At 44.3% G+C, this 15,684-nt stretch overlaps 1 protein-coding gene across 1 annotated transcript; it reads left to right on the top strand.

The window, feature by feature from the left end:
* Positions 1-89: 89 nt before the first annotated feature.
* Positions 90-11,240, top strand: ndufs4 (NADH:ubiquinone oxidoreductase subunit S4). The gene is made up of 5 exons (XM_079733926.1): positions 90-197; positions 1,171-1,249; positions 9,912-10,084; positions 10,227-10,300; positions 10,697-11,240. The coding sequence occupies exons 1-5, from the start codon at positions 115-117 to the stop codon at positions 10,798-10,800; spliced, it is 513 nt and encodes a 170-aa protein (XP_079590052.1). The 5' UTR covers positions 90-114; the 3' UTR covers positions 10,801-11,240.
* Positions 11,241-15,684: the final 4,444 nt, after the last annotated feature.

Below are 15,684 nucleotides of genomic sequence, written 5' to 3'. Positions count from 1 at the left end.
AATCCAAGGACTCCCCATAGCCCAAGCTTGTGTTGCTTCAATAACGCAACGCGGACCAAAACGTAGTCGTACTTTTTGTTCCTGTTCAGGCACCGTACATCATATGCAACAACAATGGCGTCCTCAATGTCACTTTTAGGTTTAGGACGTATTTCGATGATCCATGCAGCTTCAAAGGCGTTTCTGAATCCTGCCAGGTAATTGCATGTACTTAAGACCATTCAGTCCTTTTCGTTTTGCGACTCTCTTCGTGTGTTCTCTCTTTATGGAGCACAGACAACGTATACCATTGCAGCTAGCCAGAAGCTAGCCAGGTGACGCTAAAGCAGCAGTAGAAGGGCAGCCTTCAGATTGTGATATTATTCTCTGTGCATAATAACCCTATTCCAATGTACTGAATATGTGTCACATGAATACAACTACCAGGTCACTGCAAAGCCTGCTGGTTTTGCTCGTTCAACCAGTAGGAACCGTATCACTTTGTATGCTAGGCTCATAATAACAACCTTTACAAACTCAAATCACAAATTGAAGCCCACTCAACACCATCCACCAACATATATTGGAAGTTGTACATCTACATATCAAAAACCTCGCTTCATTAACCCCACAAACTCATGTAGTTTTGCTATCTTTACACAGAGAGGTCATTTGAGTGACTAAAAGTGTCCTCATGGTTTACGTGCTCCTGATGTTCGGTTAAACCTGACGTCACTCATTGATTATGGATTGATATAATATCACTGCTGAGAGCATAATGAACCTTGCTGACTTGTTTAGTTCAGTTAACCATTGGTATGTACTTAGCCTATAAACCCAATCAAATGACAGATATTTCACTATATTGCAAGTTATACACTATTACACACATTCACTATGACTATTACACATACTTGATCAGAAACTACCGTTTCACTAACGATTATGATTTACGTCTATTTATGTATTGTTCAGCAAATGTTGATCCAGTCAGTGTTTCAAAGATTATGCTTGTGCTAATAACCACACAGTTCACTCATAGTATGAACACATACATTCTTAGCAAGCTACCCATATTTGAAAAATAAATTAGACAAATTGAATTCTTGATGCGTTGTTTGAGCTGTATTTTGCTGTTTAATTAGCATGACAACAACCTAGTGTCTAAATGTCTCATATATTTTTTGTTAGGTATACAAGTACATCTACATCGCGGCTGGCCGAGAAGACCTCAAAGGATTCACAGCTCATCACTGTAGATGAAAAATTGGTGAGGCACATTTGTGGGGCAAAAGGTTATTTTCATATTTTTTAACAGCAAACCATCACCAACAGGTATGGCCCACTCGCCCGATATTAGTTGGCAATTGGTGGTGTTTGTTGGCAGTGTCCAGGCATAGCTTACAATTTTAGCTATTGATGTACTTTGTGTATGTACATCTGTATGTTGTAATGGATGGATGATGTGTTTCTGCTGCCAGAACTGGCTAGTTAGCCATTCGCTCCATTGCTCCATGTCTAGGAATGTACAATATTCCTATAAAAGGTTATAAAAAAACGAAAACGATAAATGTTGCCTATTATAACTAAATCCTTCAACACAGCAAAATGTCAAAGGATACAAAGCTCACTAGAACAATTTTAAGCCCTCAGGTTGAGCTTTCCTTTTAAGTACTTCCAAACTCTCCAGTTCCAATGCAAAAAGCCCCAGCGGGTGTTAATTTCTGTTTGCTAACGCAGCAGATAAATCTACTGGCTTAATCTATGGCTTTTCACAGGCATCACTCGAGGTGTTGAACCCTGCTTTCTAATGTTGCCCTATGGACAGGTGTTGCAGACTTTGAACAGAATTTTTGTCAGTTGTGCCTTTTAACTGCAGCAGCAGTACTATCCACTCTTAAGCACTCATAGTAACGATTATTATGTGCCATGTGCCAGTTTTATTATTTTGGATCTTGTACATAGATATTCAGTCAGTACATTGAGGGATTATCCACCTCCTTTTACATTAGTCATGGTTTCATTTTGCTTGGTAAAGTCATGTCCTATAGCAAAGGGAATTAAAAGTTCACAACACGTTTACCAAACCCATGTTTGGCCTTGGCTTTCTTCTCTTGCTGTTTGGGTGCATTGGTGAAGTTACATTGGCATCACTGATAAAAAAGAAAAAAAGTTAAATAACATGCAGACAAAGCAACTGCAAATATAATTGTGATGGCTGGCACTAGAGAAGCGTTGCCATTGAGGTTGTGTCCTGGATAATAATAAAATGAACAAGGTATTGCACACAGTAATTGGCCACCAGTTAAGTTTTATATAGCAGGTCTCCGGATCTCCCTTTCCCAAACAGTGAATTATGATCAGTTTACTGTGGGAACCCCTTCAGGGAAAAATGAATAAGACACCCAGAGATAAAGTAATAGCCTATAGCCTTGCCTGCCATTAAATTGTAATTACTATAATTATTCTGTTCACAGTTGAGCCATTCAATTGAACAGGTTGGGTACTTTGACAATGGTTGAGTTGTTAAATGCACTAAAGTTATTGCATTCGACACTTGCACACAGCTGCGACTACATGAAGGTAATGATGCTAGTTGTGTGTGGGGTGGGAAGCCGGTCGAGCTGATAACAATTTCAGGTCTACTTGACAAAAAAAAAGATCACAGATATCTTGGGGGGTGGGGGGGTAAGGTAGGGTAAGGTGGATTGTTTGGGCTAACTTAGCCTAAACATTGATAAACTACTATTTGAAGTTGCCTTTGTGTGGCAGACTTTTAGCTAAAGCCTTGTCCTTTAGCGAGGCAGAGATAGGAGATAGGAAGAAAGGGAGAGTGTTTTAGGGAATGTGGGAGTCTGTTGTGGAGTCTGATGTGAGTGGAGTGGGGATGGGGGGAGCAGAGAGCACAGGGGGGAAGGGGTGGGGGGGGGCTGGGTAGTGTTCTGTGTGGGCAGTGTCAGTGTGCTTTTGTCCCAGACCAAAGCTGACCATACTGCCAGACAAACCTTTGGCTGGTCTGTCTCTCTACTCACAGTAGGGGCCACTGAGAGGAACAGCAGAGAAGCAAAAAAGGGCCTCTTTAAAAAAAAAAAAAAGAAGAGAGAAATGTGTCGAGTAAAAAAAAAAAAGAGAGAGAGAGAGAGAAAGGGGCAAGCATGAAAAAAAAGATTGTTAGACACCCTGAGACTCTCACGAAAAAAGACAGCGGGCACTTCAGAATGGTTGGCCACAGAGCTTCCATTGTGTCCCACTGCCTCTGGCCACGGCAGGGCAGTCCTCTAATGCTCCAGCAGACGGACCAAAGAGAGGCCCTCAGCTGTTTACAGTGCACTGGGCTCATTTTTCAGGCATTATTTAGTTATTGAACGTTTTCATCATCTTAAATGCTTAATATGCTTGACGTAGAGCGAAGAAACATGGACTCGTCAAAAGTTGGCTAATTCAATGAGAATGATTAAAAACGTTGATTGCGTTCAAACCGACCTCCTACTTCGTCTATATCAATCCCTATATCAATAATATAACATCAATCATTTCCTCCAATAAACATGCAATCCAAACAACAACATCCAATCTTCCTTTGGTGTTTGTGTTCAAAAGCAGCCCAGTAGCCCCCTTTAAACACATGAAGACCCCAGTCCAACCAGGACCCGCGTGCTCCTAGCTGCCCAGCACTATCCCCTGACCCAGACTGTCCTGCCCCCCCCCCCCCCCCGACCCTCATTTAGTCAGTAATTACAGTTTGATTAGGCCTGCTGTGCAGCTCCCTGGGGCCGGCGTGGTAGCCACCGATACACAGCCTCTACACGTCTGCCCTGATTCCCCGCAGGGTAGGGGCCGCTCCACCGAGGCCCAGGGCAGCGTGCTTCCCCCCTCAGACAGGTAGTGGAGTTCAATCAAAGGCAGTTGGAACGGGCCGGCCGCGCTGATACAATCCCTTCCACACATGCCTGCCCCCCCCACCCCCCGCCCTGCTGAGTCCTATGCTCTGCCCGGGCCAGGCAGGCGGGCCTCCTGCCGTCCACATAAAGACAACACTATCATCTTAAAGGCTCGTGAAGCCTCGTTATAGAGTTGTCTTAAAGCACCAGGGTTTTTACAAGACAGAAGGCGGGAGGGTCGGGGAGAGGGGTGGTAGGGAGGGGAGGGGGGGGGGGGGGGGTTATGAGAGACTTGGGGAATGGTTAGAAGACGAGGGAGAAGGGGAGAGGAAAAGGAGTATGAAAACGTCGGGGCTGTTTGATGCTTGGCATGTTAAATTAGCTACTCTGTCTTTTGGTTTGTCACTTTTTTTATGGCCGAAGTTCTTGGCAAGGTGGAACCCATCTGGACAAAAGATTCAGAGTGGGATGATCTCAGAGCGGGGGTCTGGAGGCCGACCGCGGGTCTTCATAAAGGCAGTGAATGAGCGAGGATCAGCACGCAGGCCATTTTGGTCCAATTGCATTATCGGTAAAACAAAGTAAATCTGGTGATGATGTTTTAGCTCTCAGTTAAAGTTGGCTATTGGTGAGCTGGATAAGTTTTAGGTACAATATCGTATCTCAACTATCTACAACTGTGGATGTCTCGATCTTGTGAGGTTTTCGGGGAAGGGTTTGAGCAATGTGTCAAAAAGAAAAGGCAGAGCTTGTTAATTCACCTTGATGGGCGATCACAATGTTAAAATTGGCGAAAGGCAATGGGGTGAGAGGAAAAAAAACGGAACAATGCAGACTTCTGGGTTATTTATAGCGCAGGCATTTTAGGCCTACAGTACATGGGTGTAAATTCTCAAAGCCTGTCTAGCCACAGACAAACGATGACCTACAGTGTCACACACACATACACACAAGCATACACACTGTTAGACACACACACACACACACACACACACACTGTGTGTCCCGCCCCCCCCCCCCCCCCCCCCCCCCCCTTCCTCCTAGCCACTTGTCTCTCCCTCGCTCCCTTCCTTTGCACACAGACCCCTCCAGTGTCTATTTTGTCTGGGTGCCCTCTCTCGGTACGCTACACTTCTGCAAAGAATCCCTGGGCTCAAGTTTGGAGGAGCGGGGCCGAGGATGTGGCTCTTTGAAGAGCGCCAGACAACCGGCTTTATTATGCCCCAGTCCACTAAATGGTATTTCATTCACCATCGCCGGCGTCCATAGAAGACCCGCCTGTACTGTCTGCCGTACCACATTGCATTAAACACATTTGCTGTTGCTGTCGGAGTTGTGTTGTTCTGCTGCCGTTGTGATGGCTGTGGTGGTTTTAGTGTACTGTACCGATGTTAAAACATTCATCCCTAGAGGTCATTTGTACCTGTATTAGTATGTTAAATGTGAAGTAGATGTTGCGCACATTCAAAATAACAAGTCTATCTTGCAATATGAGTCTGTGCTTGAGGCATGTTTTATAGCCAAGTTATGATGCAGAGCCTAAATGGAGAGTTTACGTATTTGTGTTAGAATAATTCTAAGTCTATCACTCGAAGGAACCAACCCCCCGTTCCTAGTAGCCCTTGTTTCAATCCATGTGTTGTAGTTTATTGGTCAATCATGATACGTTCAGAATCCCCTGAGGAATCGAGCAGAGAACATATTCTCTGCTAGTGGCGGTTGCGCTGAGAGCCCCTTTCCACCGCCGCTGTCATCAGTGTTGACAACATGCACTGTGGGCCCTGTGTTTGTGCATTCAGCTCTGGGGCATCGTAAATTGGCACCTCGCCATCCTTAGAAACAACTATAAAAGGCCCAAACAAACAACTGTTGCCACATCTAGCAAATTAAGACCCCCGCCCTCCCAAGTACACACACACACACACACACACACACACACACACACACACACACACACACACACACACACACACACACACACACACACACACACACAACTTACTCTACAACCGCCAAATTGAGAACTCAAGAGAGTTGTGGGGCTGTAAAATCCTAAATCGACGTTGATATGCAGTAAGCTAGACCAACGGAAACGTAGTATTTTACTCAGCCACATTTTATTTGCCTCTATTCAAGACAGGAACCACTCCAACCAGTGCCCTTGGCGCAACACCTCAGAGATGGCGGAGGTGGGAACGGCCGTAGGGGTGATGAGTGAAGCCCTTGGACTGGGTGTGGGCTGGTGGGTGGGGGGGGGGGGGGGGGGGGGTGATATGTTTGGGTTTTAGCCACACGCTGACTCAACATGAATCAGCCAGCCTGACCCCATGACCTCCCTGAGCTACCAAGGTAGGCTTTTGCCCCCTCCCCTTCCTCCGTGTGAAGCCGAAACAGAAGTTTGAGCGCTCCTCTGAGCACGTCGGTCAAAGTGTGTCCCCTCCTCCCTCCCCAGCAGCACATCCTGGCTGTGTGAAGAAGTATGTCACAGACTCGCGTTACGCACGCAAGGCATTTTGTTGTTGTTTTGGGCAGGTGGGTGGCGGGAGGGCTGGCCCTGGCCCTGGCTTGTTTCCCCCCCCCCCCCTGTCTGGGTTGGGAGATTTCAGGTTGGCCTCGGTTGTTTGGTCTCGTCCATGTTCTCTGGGTACGCCGTGATCGTTAATACACTCTCCCTGAACAAAGTTTATATCTGACTGTTTCATCCATTTACCTATAAACTGTTTCTGCCCGAAGCAGTCCGTTTATTCCTCTTGGCGACGGCTAGGCCACGGTGTTGCATGGAGCCCCCCGCGGTTGTGTCTTCATTCGCTGGGATGCTAAACAACAAATCGGAGACGGCCCCTCGGGGTCTCCTTCACACTATTTTGTCCGCTTGTTTACATGGAAATCTCTTCCAGCGGGTCTGCAGAGGAGGACCCCTGATACCAGCATTAAGCATTCTGCAGGGCCCGGCAGCCCCACAGCAACAAGCCCCCCCTAAAGCCCCCCCCCCCCCCCCCCATGCTCTTTATCCGCAGAGGAGCCCGGAGGTGTCAAAAATATGGACACGCTTTCACGTGACGGAGACACTGCCAGCTCTTTTTTCCGAGCCCTCTCTTAAGCCCGGCATTCTGTCTGCACAGCCAGGTATTGTAAAGGGGCCCCCGTGAGGGCCCTGTGTGAATAGTGTCAAACTTCATAGTTTCTTCGTTTTGCTTCCTGTACGTGGCAGGAGGAGAAGTGCCCGCCGTGTGTGTTTTCTCCCTTTGTGGTGGCCGTCTCTAGTCTTCCTGGGAACACGCCACATTCCAGCCACAATCGGCCTCTTTGTGGCGCGCCGCATTGTGGGGCTGCGTCTGTTGTGCCGGCAGCCCTCCTAGGCTCCTGGCTGTAATGTATGCAAGGGCCGGCGCAGTCTAGACTTGTGTATTATTACATTTTTGTTTTTTTTCAAACAAACAATGGCGGATAATGAGCAGTGCGTCCTGACAGAGCATGTGTTTCGGCACATCCTCTTCTTTGGTGACGAGGCACCTTTTGTTCTCACCCACGCTCACTGTGCGTGATAAAGATTTGGGTGTTATTCTTTGTTTTTAGGTTTTTTTTTAAGGTTGGGTACCTCTGGAGGGATTATCGCCTGAGTTTTGCCGTGCTTGGCCCCCCCCTCGCCTATGTGTCGGTTATGGTTTAAGTGAACGTACATAACGCATCAGCGTTGACTAATCCCGAGGGAATACGGATCCAAACCCCACATGGGTCTGGGAGACAGATTTTACTGTCATCACATTCTTAAGTTGAAGGGTTTTGGAGCACAATGTGACCGTAGGATAACCTCAGGTTGTTATTAGTTTGTCCTCCAACCTGCCTGAGCTGGTTACCTTGTGTGAAACATCACCTATCGCGGTGTTTATCATAATGCCAGCAAGCTTCGAATTGTATGGTCTCGAGAATGTAGATGAATTTTTGGTTGGACATTTTTTATTTTTCTTTAACCACATTTTATGACTTTGTTGTTAAGTATCTCAAAGCGAATCCATCTTCTACAGTTCCACTTCTTGCGCCCAGTTGAATGTTGTGTCACAAACTACGAGCACTCTCATGGTGAAAGGAACATGTTTTCCTCCTCTGTCTGACAAGGAGGAATTGTTAAGGTTAAGTAGATGGGGCAACCGGAAATAATTACCAAGCACTCTTGGAAGTCTCCCCCTCTCCCCCCTTTTTTCTGCTAATTTTAACAATCTGTTTGAGTCTGTAGATCATGTGCGTGATTAAACTGAATCTGGTCTAGTTCTTTAGCTTTGCAACCGTTGAATGAGGCAGGCTGTAATGTTTTTAGCAATTGGAGCATTCATTTACTGGACTTAACTATGCTCAGGGAAACCTTCTACACCACGGGAAAGGAGGTCCTTTGTGAAGACTTCCATCAGAAAAAAGAGAGCCTCTCTTTATACAAATCAATTGGCAGATGACAGACAATGATGAAAAATTGATGCTTGGAAGTTGTAATGGTCATTGAAATGTGTAAGGTTCTTGTATTGAATGGTGAGGGGGAGGGGGGCACCCTGGAAAGGCCTCCAGCGCTGGGTGGCTGCTGGCCACGTCCTGGGAGGTTTGCCTGGGTTTTGTGGGCGACTTCCCCATTGCTTGTTTGCTAATTCCCTGAAGAATTGGATGAGATCCTCTATTAGAGCTTGAATGGCCTTCAATGACCAAGGAATATGCATGTGTGCCCAGAGGTCCACCTCCTCGCGCTGGCCTACTTTCTGAATGAGCACTTTGCTATGGCCATAGAATAGGTGCCCTATACAATCAGTGTTTTCGGCACGGCAATTTCAATTCCTGCAATCCTCAAAATGGCAGGTTCATTGCTAAAAGGGGTCACGGAAAGTTAAACTATTAAAGTACCAAGAATGTATTGAATAAACGATTATATAGAAAGATTATTTTGAGAACAATACTATTATTTCACTTCAGTAAGAGTAGAATATTGTGTGTAAAGATTTAATTTACTTTCTGGATAAAAAAGGAACATATTTGTAAAGGACACTGGAGCTCTTTATTCCCAGAAATGCCATAGATTCTGTTATTGACCAAACATGGCAGATAAACGATGAAAAACTAGTTTTTCACTTGAGTTTATGAGTTTATTCAAGAGACCGTAGCGACCCCCATAAATTATTACAAATCCAATCTTCCTCGATGCAGTCCGATGCTCATGGAACCAATGAGGCGACACAGTGAAAGTTTTTCATTATTGCGAAACAATATTTCGGCCTAGAATAGTATTTGGTCTGAATTCTGTCCAAAAAAAAGAAACCTTCTTACAGAAACCCTAGAAGAAGTCTGTCACCACAATCTCATCAATTAGTTGTGTTTTAGGATGTGATAAGACAAGGAAGGCTTTAGCGGAGGACTGTAGCATAATTAGGACCCTATTAACTGCCTTTGTTCTTTGTTTTGTCTACTTTCCTTTTAGTTTTGTCTCCTATGCAGGGCTGCCGTTAGAGAATCTTGAGTTTCACTGACGAACGCCATATTGGGTTTTTAAAAAATATATGATATTTTCCAAGCATTGGCTGTATTGTGTTAAAGATGGAACAAATCGTAATCGTTGGTTAATCGTCTGAAATATCTAACCTTATTAATAAATAAAATGGTCAATGTATTTATATATCCACGTCAATGGTTCGAGGTGTCTTTGATAGTGTTCGGTCGCCATCTGTCTGAGCAGTGGGTTTTCCAATGAATCATTTAGTTGCACAACAACTTTTAATCATCCCTGTTACATTGTTGATGAGTGTTGGGATATTTTTCCAGATTTACTGAAGGCGATCTTCATTTGATGTGGGTCATTCATTGAATTATGTTAGGAACACGGCTGCTGAACAGTTTATGTCCGTTTAATACCAGTCGGTGCCAACGGTCACGTCAAACCCCATACATCATTGGATACTAGTTTATAAAACACACTTTTACGGGTGAAGCAACTGCTGGCGAAATGAACCAAAAACGGCCGCCTTTTTTAATCACTCTGGCTTCTGCTGAACGGCCATTTTTTAAAATCTTTCTCAGGATATCTCCTCTCTGACTGGCGTTCCCGAGGAGCACATCAAGACGCGCAAGGTGCGCATCTTCGTGCCCACTAAGACGGCCATGCAGTCCGGGGCCAACAGCACCAAGAAGTGGAAGATTGACTTTGACACCAGGGAGCGCTGGGAGAACCCTCTGATGGGCTGGGCCTCCACGTGAGTCCCCCTGATACTGTTTGGTGGATGTCTGTGAATGTCCACCGCTAGGGTTTGTGTTTAGGTACCCCTTGTTCTGTGGGGAAGGGACTATCTGATCGGAGGCATTGTTTTACATATGAATCTCTGTTTGTTGTTGCAGGGCTGACCCACTGTCCAACATGGTGCTCAGCTTCTCCTCCAAGGAAGACGCCATCGCTTTTGCTGAGAAAAATGGTATATAATCACTAGACCGTATCGGAACAATACCAAGACAACAATCCGACAACCTTTCATTTTTTAGGATTCTTTCGCCAGCCAATTATCCAAATATGAGAAGCTTCTTTCTTTTATATACTGTATACCCACCTTTCTCTTTTCTTCTCTTTTATCTTCTGAATCCAAATGGAAATACATTAAAACCACGTTCACGATGAACGCCGGTGAAGCTTTGTTTTAGCGAGCGAAAGGGATCCGAGAGCCGAACTGTCTCTCCACAGCTCGAGAGTGTCTACCAAGCACCCCATTGGGGCTGGAGAGCTACCAAAGGGAATCTACGAGATGTTCTGGCCACCGGCGCTAACTAAGAGTGTGTGTGTGCGCTTGTGTGTTTCTGTTTGTTTGTGTGTGCAGGTTGGAGCTACGACATCACAGAGAAAAGAAGCGCCAAGCCCAGAGTGAAGTCGTACGGGGCGAACTTCTCCTGGGACAAGCGGACGAGGAGATCTGCAAAGTAAACGGATGACCCCCAAATGTCTGTTCGTTTGCTTTGCTTCACCTGTTCTTGTTGTTGAGCAAACTTGTACATTTTAACCTATCAATAAAAAGAGAAATATGTGTTTGTCCATTCGTTTTTTGATGTTTCTGTTGCAGTTTTTGTTGGTGAGATATTCACATCACTTTGTGTTCTAGCTCGGCTAGAAAACGTTTGATCCAAAAAAGGTTGAGGGTTGCCTCTAACAGCTTTATGAAATAACAGCATGTTCTTAAAATCAAACCAAGTAATAAAGTTTTATTTTCATCCCCATGCCAAGCCCAACAGTTTCCATGCCATTATAAGCTTCACTGTAGACTGCTTTGCTATTTGTTTGTACACACAGTTGGTTCTTGATGGTAGTTGTGGTTTATCTATCTCTTGAGGGAAAGGAATAAAATGTATGAGATTTTCCATAAGGAATTGACAAATTGTATTTTGTACGATTCAAATAATTATCTCTGAGTTATGGGTTACATTTGGGGTAAGATTGTGAAGGTATTAAAGTTTGGTTTGAGAGTATTATTTTAGGGTTATAGGGTTAGAGTTTGGATTAAGGTTCTACGGTTTAGATTTAAGGTTATTGTTTCCTATTTGAGTTTTCAAAAAATTAAACTCCCATTTTTTCCCTCTCTTTTCTTTTTCTCGTTCTTTCCATGATTTTCCATATTTTTTTGCTCTATTTTCTTTGATCTCCAACCTTTCGCTCACTCTTATTGGTTTTCTCTTTCCTCTTTTATCGATCTTCTCATTCTACATCCTTTCTCATGCTTTTTTGGGGGTCTATTTTGTTCTCTCACTTTTTTTTCTCCTTTTTCTTGTTGCATCTTTTTTGCTCAATCTTTTGGGGGGATTCCTCATTATCTCCATCGTTTTAGGGTTTGCTTTTGATTCTAGGGTTTTTTGATCCTAGGGTTATGGTTTCCTGTTAGGGTATTGAGGTTCTGGGGTTTGGGTTCACTATTTTGATTCAGAGGTAGGGTTTGTTTCTTGGTTCTAGGGGTTTGTATTTTCTATTTGGGGTCTAGGGGTTTTCTATTGGGGTCAGGTTTTAAAAATATATATATTTGTCTTTTTAGATATAGGATAGTTTCATCTGAACTTTTAGAGTTTTGTACTAGGATTTGAGTGTTAGGGCTCCTACTTAGGGTCAGGGTTTATGGTTGGGTTTTTGGTTCCAGGGTTCACTATAAGGCTCAGGTTTTAGGGTTTGGTACCCAGAAAACGGCCCCAGTTTGAGGCCCCGAATGCCCCTGGGGTCAGGGTTCCTGAAGAAAAAAAGCAGGAGGACCAGAGACAGGGAACGGCCCCAGCAAAGAACCCACAGTCCCAGGAACGCCCCTAATAAAATACACGATTATAAATTAAAACATTCTTTAAAAAAAAAGTGGGGTTTCCTTTAGTTTTAGGGTTTTATGGTTAAGTTTGTTGTGTCCCAAAGGCTCTGACAGGTAATGCACCCCCCCCCCACACAGCCACACGCCACCATAGACAACCTCCACCACAGCCCACGGCTCGCTCACCTCTTCTGCTGGACCGGAGCACCCAAGCCAGCTACAGCACTAAGTCCAGAGCCCTGCTCCTCGGCTCTGCTCAGCGGGGGGGCTGTTTGTTGTGAGGAGTAGTCCGGGTAACCCATTTATTGGGGTGATGATGCACATGAACATGCATCTTGATAATGATGTCAAACTTTGGTCATAAAGCACCTGATAATTAACTCAACATATTTGAGTTAACGTTTCATGAAAATGCATAACCCATATTGTTTTTAAGCCTTATTGTATAGTTGTGGTGTGATGAATTTTCATGCATTTCAACTCACTCGCCACGGAGCTATTCACACTCATCTGCAGTGCACTTCCTGCCAGCAAGCCCCTGTCTAAGTTCTTTGTGTTTCCTAAACTTCCACTGAGGCCAAACTGCGTGACCGCTTTGATATTCACACACTATTCATCGATGCATAATTGGTATAACTCATCCTTCAGCAGTAATTAATGCACCGCGATGCAAATCCTTCACCGTCCGTCGGCACATCATAAGGGCCGCCCCTACATGATCGTAATGCGCCGTCTGAACGCAAGGTATGCGTAAACACCAGTGTATTTGCTTTGCATTTGAATTCTACATAAAAAGCAACGGAGAAAATCCTTTCCCCTGGCTGAACTTGCACCAATAGAAGTTGGAAGCATTCCAGCACGTTTGGACCATTGGTGAAATAATGCAATAATGAAAGGAGGAGAAAAAAATCATTGTGCCATGATGAAATTGTTTGAAGTCATTACTGAACAACAGAACAACAGTGTTTACACACACACACACACACACACACACACACACACACACACACACACACACACACACACACACACACACACACACACACGGAAATACACAAGCACAAGCAAATTGCTGGGCTTACACAATCCTATTGGTGAGCTGTCCACAATCGACGACGACGATGGTGTATAGGATGTGTACATAATGATGTTATGTGAGTGTGTGTGTCTATTTATTTGTACGCATAAATGGGAGCATGCTGCAGCAATTAAAAGTTGTAAAAACATTCAAATCGCACAGAAGTACTTGTTCTATCTGTATTTCTAACTTTGACTGGTTTCTAAGGATCAGCGTTGGAATGGGTTTTGAATGTCACACCAGGATCTACTTTCAATTTTATTAATTCTTCTTATTGAATTAATTTCAAACAAGTGTTCAGTTTAGGTAGAATAATACTCAAAGGAAAACACATTGAATAACTAAGAACATATTCCCAATCCTATTGGAATCAGTTGAGCATGATATTAGTATAATTAAGAAGAAAACGAGGAGTACAGAATATTAAGATCAAAACGTGTATTTGTTTAATGGAATACCAAAGTCACGCACGCAAGCATCACTAACTGCTTTCTTCTGCTGCGGATCCATTGGCGGAACAAATGGCCCAGGAGGCAAATGGAGTAGATCTCGTGCCAAGACCTATCAGATAGTGGGGCTGGTCTCCCTCACGCAACCGCTTTCCAAAGCGGTGATGACCCAATGATGACTATTGTTCTTGGTCACATTCATACTGTAAATTTCCTAGCCCCCGTAAGCAGCACGCAACCCTGGCTAGTCCACCACCAAAGTTGTGCTCTGGACATGCTGCGGCTTCGCTGGGGTCTTGTGTGCTTGTATTTGTGTTGCAACACATTGTGGAGGATGTAGATCTGCAGATTGACAATGATTGCTGGCTATCGAAACCAAAAAAACATCACAGGCAGCACTTATCAGACAAGTGGTCACCCTGGGTGTATGACTTTTGAGCTGCATATGCAAAACAACCAATGCAACGTTAGAATATCATTGATTGTGTAAGAGTGTTCAAACAAAGCTGTGACATTAAGTGCTTGCCACAAAGTATCTTCAAAATAGTTTTGGAAAGCAAGAAAAACTCACATTTCCGTCAATCGGTTTTCAAATGCAGATCATCATGATGCCTTACTTTTAAGGTCGCCCGTAAGGTCATCTCGCAACTAAGACTCAGATTCATAATGTAAAGGAAATGAAAACATCTCGAACCACTTTTCCTTGCCCTCGATGGAAAACGTCACAAGGTCAAGGAAAGATTTGAAGCAGCATCCAGAATAACTTAGGAAAAGACAGCCGCTGTGCCAAGAGAATCCGACTGCAAGTACACCAGGCTAGGTCATTGTGCGACGGAGGATGTTATGGGGTCAGCCGGGTTGAAACCACACTGCTCAGAAGATGGACTACTGAACGCGCATCTGTGATACTTCGCCCAGTGCGTTCTGACCGTGTTGTTTCATTCTTGGGTTATAAACCTATAAAGTGGAGAACTCTATAAAACCTAATATAAAATAATAAAAAAATTATATCATAGGATTCCTTTCACAACAGTGAAACCAATTGACAATTGTCACATTGAGAAGGGTTGCTAAGCCTCACCCTCCTGTCCACTCATATTTATCGAAGTGAATCCCACTTAGTATGTTTGTTATAAAATGATTGTCGGTAATGATTGATCGTTTGAATGCTTGACTGCTGCTTCCTGCAGCAAAGCATTGTGGGACAGCATTACCTCCATTCTGTTCGCAAAGGATGCTAAAGGATACATGGAAGGAAGCGAAGAAGCACCTTTCCTTGGCATTTGAACAGCTCTTATCATGGCTGATACTTAGGCTCATACTATCGGGTCATTTCACTAGGGACCTTTGTAAGCGAAAAGGAATATTCAACCAATTCAACCAATATTTCAGCTCTATATAACTGTGATGCAACTGGCCCAGTGATAGTATCAGCTGCTTGTCGCTGGATGGGCTACGTGGATGGTAACTTGTCAGCGGCGCAGGGACCTCATAGTTTAGGTCACTCTAAAATAGTGTAAAATCATCTTTGTCATCGTTTTGACAAACTTAAATCTTGTTGTTTTGTTTCTGTGTTGTTTCTCGTTTGGAATAAGCATGTTACACATTGGACATCTTTGAAATTAATTGAAAGTGTATTCCGCTCACATGTACAGGAGCTAGGCTACTGTAGCTCTGCAAGTCAATGGGATGCGGCTAACACAAAGCAAATGCTAACACAGCCAACTCTCCCTCTGGACACACTATGATGAATTTGGCTTTAAACGACTCTAAAGGTTTGGGAAGGCAGCTCCCAAAGGCATACAATGGCACACGTATTGATCTTTTCTTCCTCCTTGGTCCCATTACTATCAGCTTGGATGTGATGCCTTCCTCCCTTAGGTCAGGACCCCTGGCTCTCCACACACTTCAAAGATCCTATTGGCTATGGGGAAGACAAAAGGGTCACGGGGGTTAGGTAAGGGAGCCGGACACAGACGTCCACGGCCCCCTAAATGTCTGCT

Source organism: Pollachius pollachius, assembly GCF_949987615.1.
Source record: "Pollachius pollachius genome assembly, chromosome: 1".
NCBI classification, from domain to species: domain Eukaryota; kingdom Metazoa; phylum Chordata; class Actinopteri; order Gadiformes; family Gadidae; genus Pollachius; species Pollachius pollachius.
Note: the sequence above shows the minus strand (reverse complement) of the source record. Positions and strands in the feature narration are given on the sequence as shown.

Coding starts and splice junctions, on each gene's coding strand:
- ndufs4 (XM_079733926.1), top strand. CDS start 115: ATGGCGTCCTCAATGTCACTTTTAGGTTTAGGACGTATTTCGATGATC. Junction 10,085..10,226: donor CTGATGGGCTGGGCCTCCAC/GTGAGTCCCCCT, acceptor TTGTTGTTGCAG/GGCTGACCCACTGTCCAACA. Junction 10,301..10,696: donor CGCTTTTGCTGAGAAAAATG/GTATATAATCAC, acceptor TTGTGTGTGCAG/GTTGGAGCTACGACATCACA.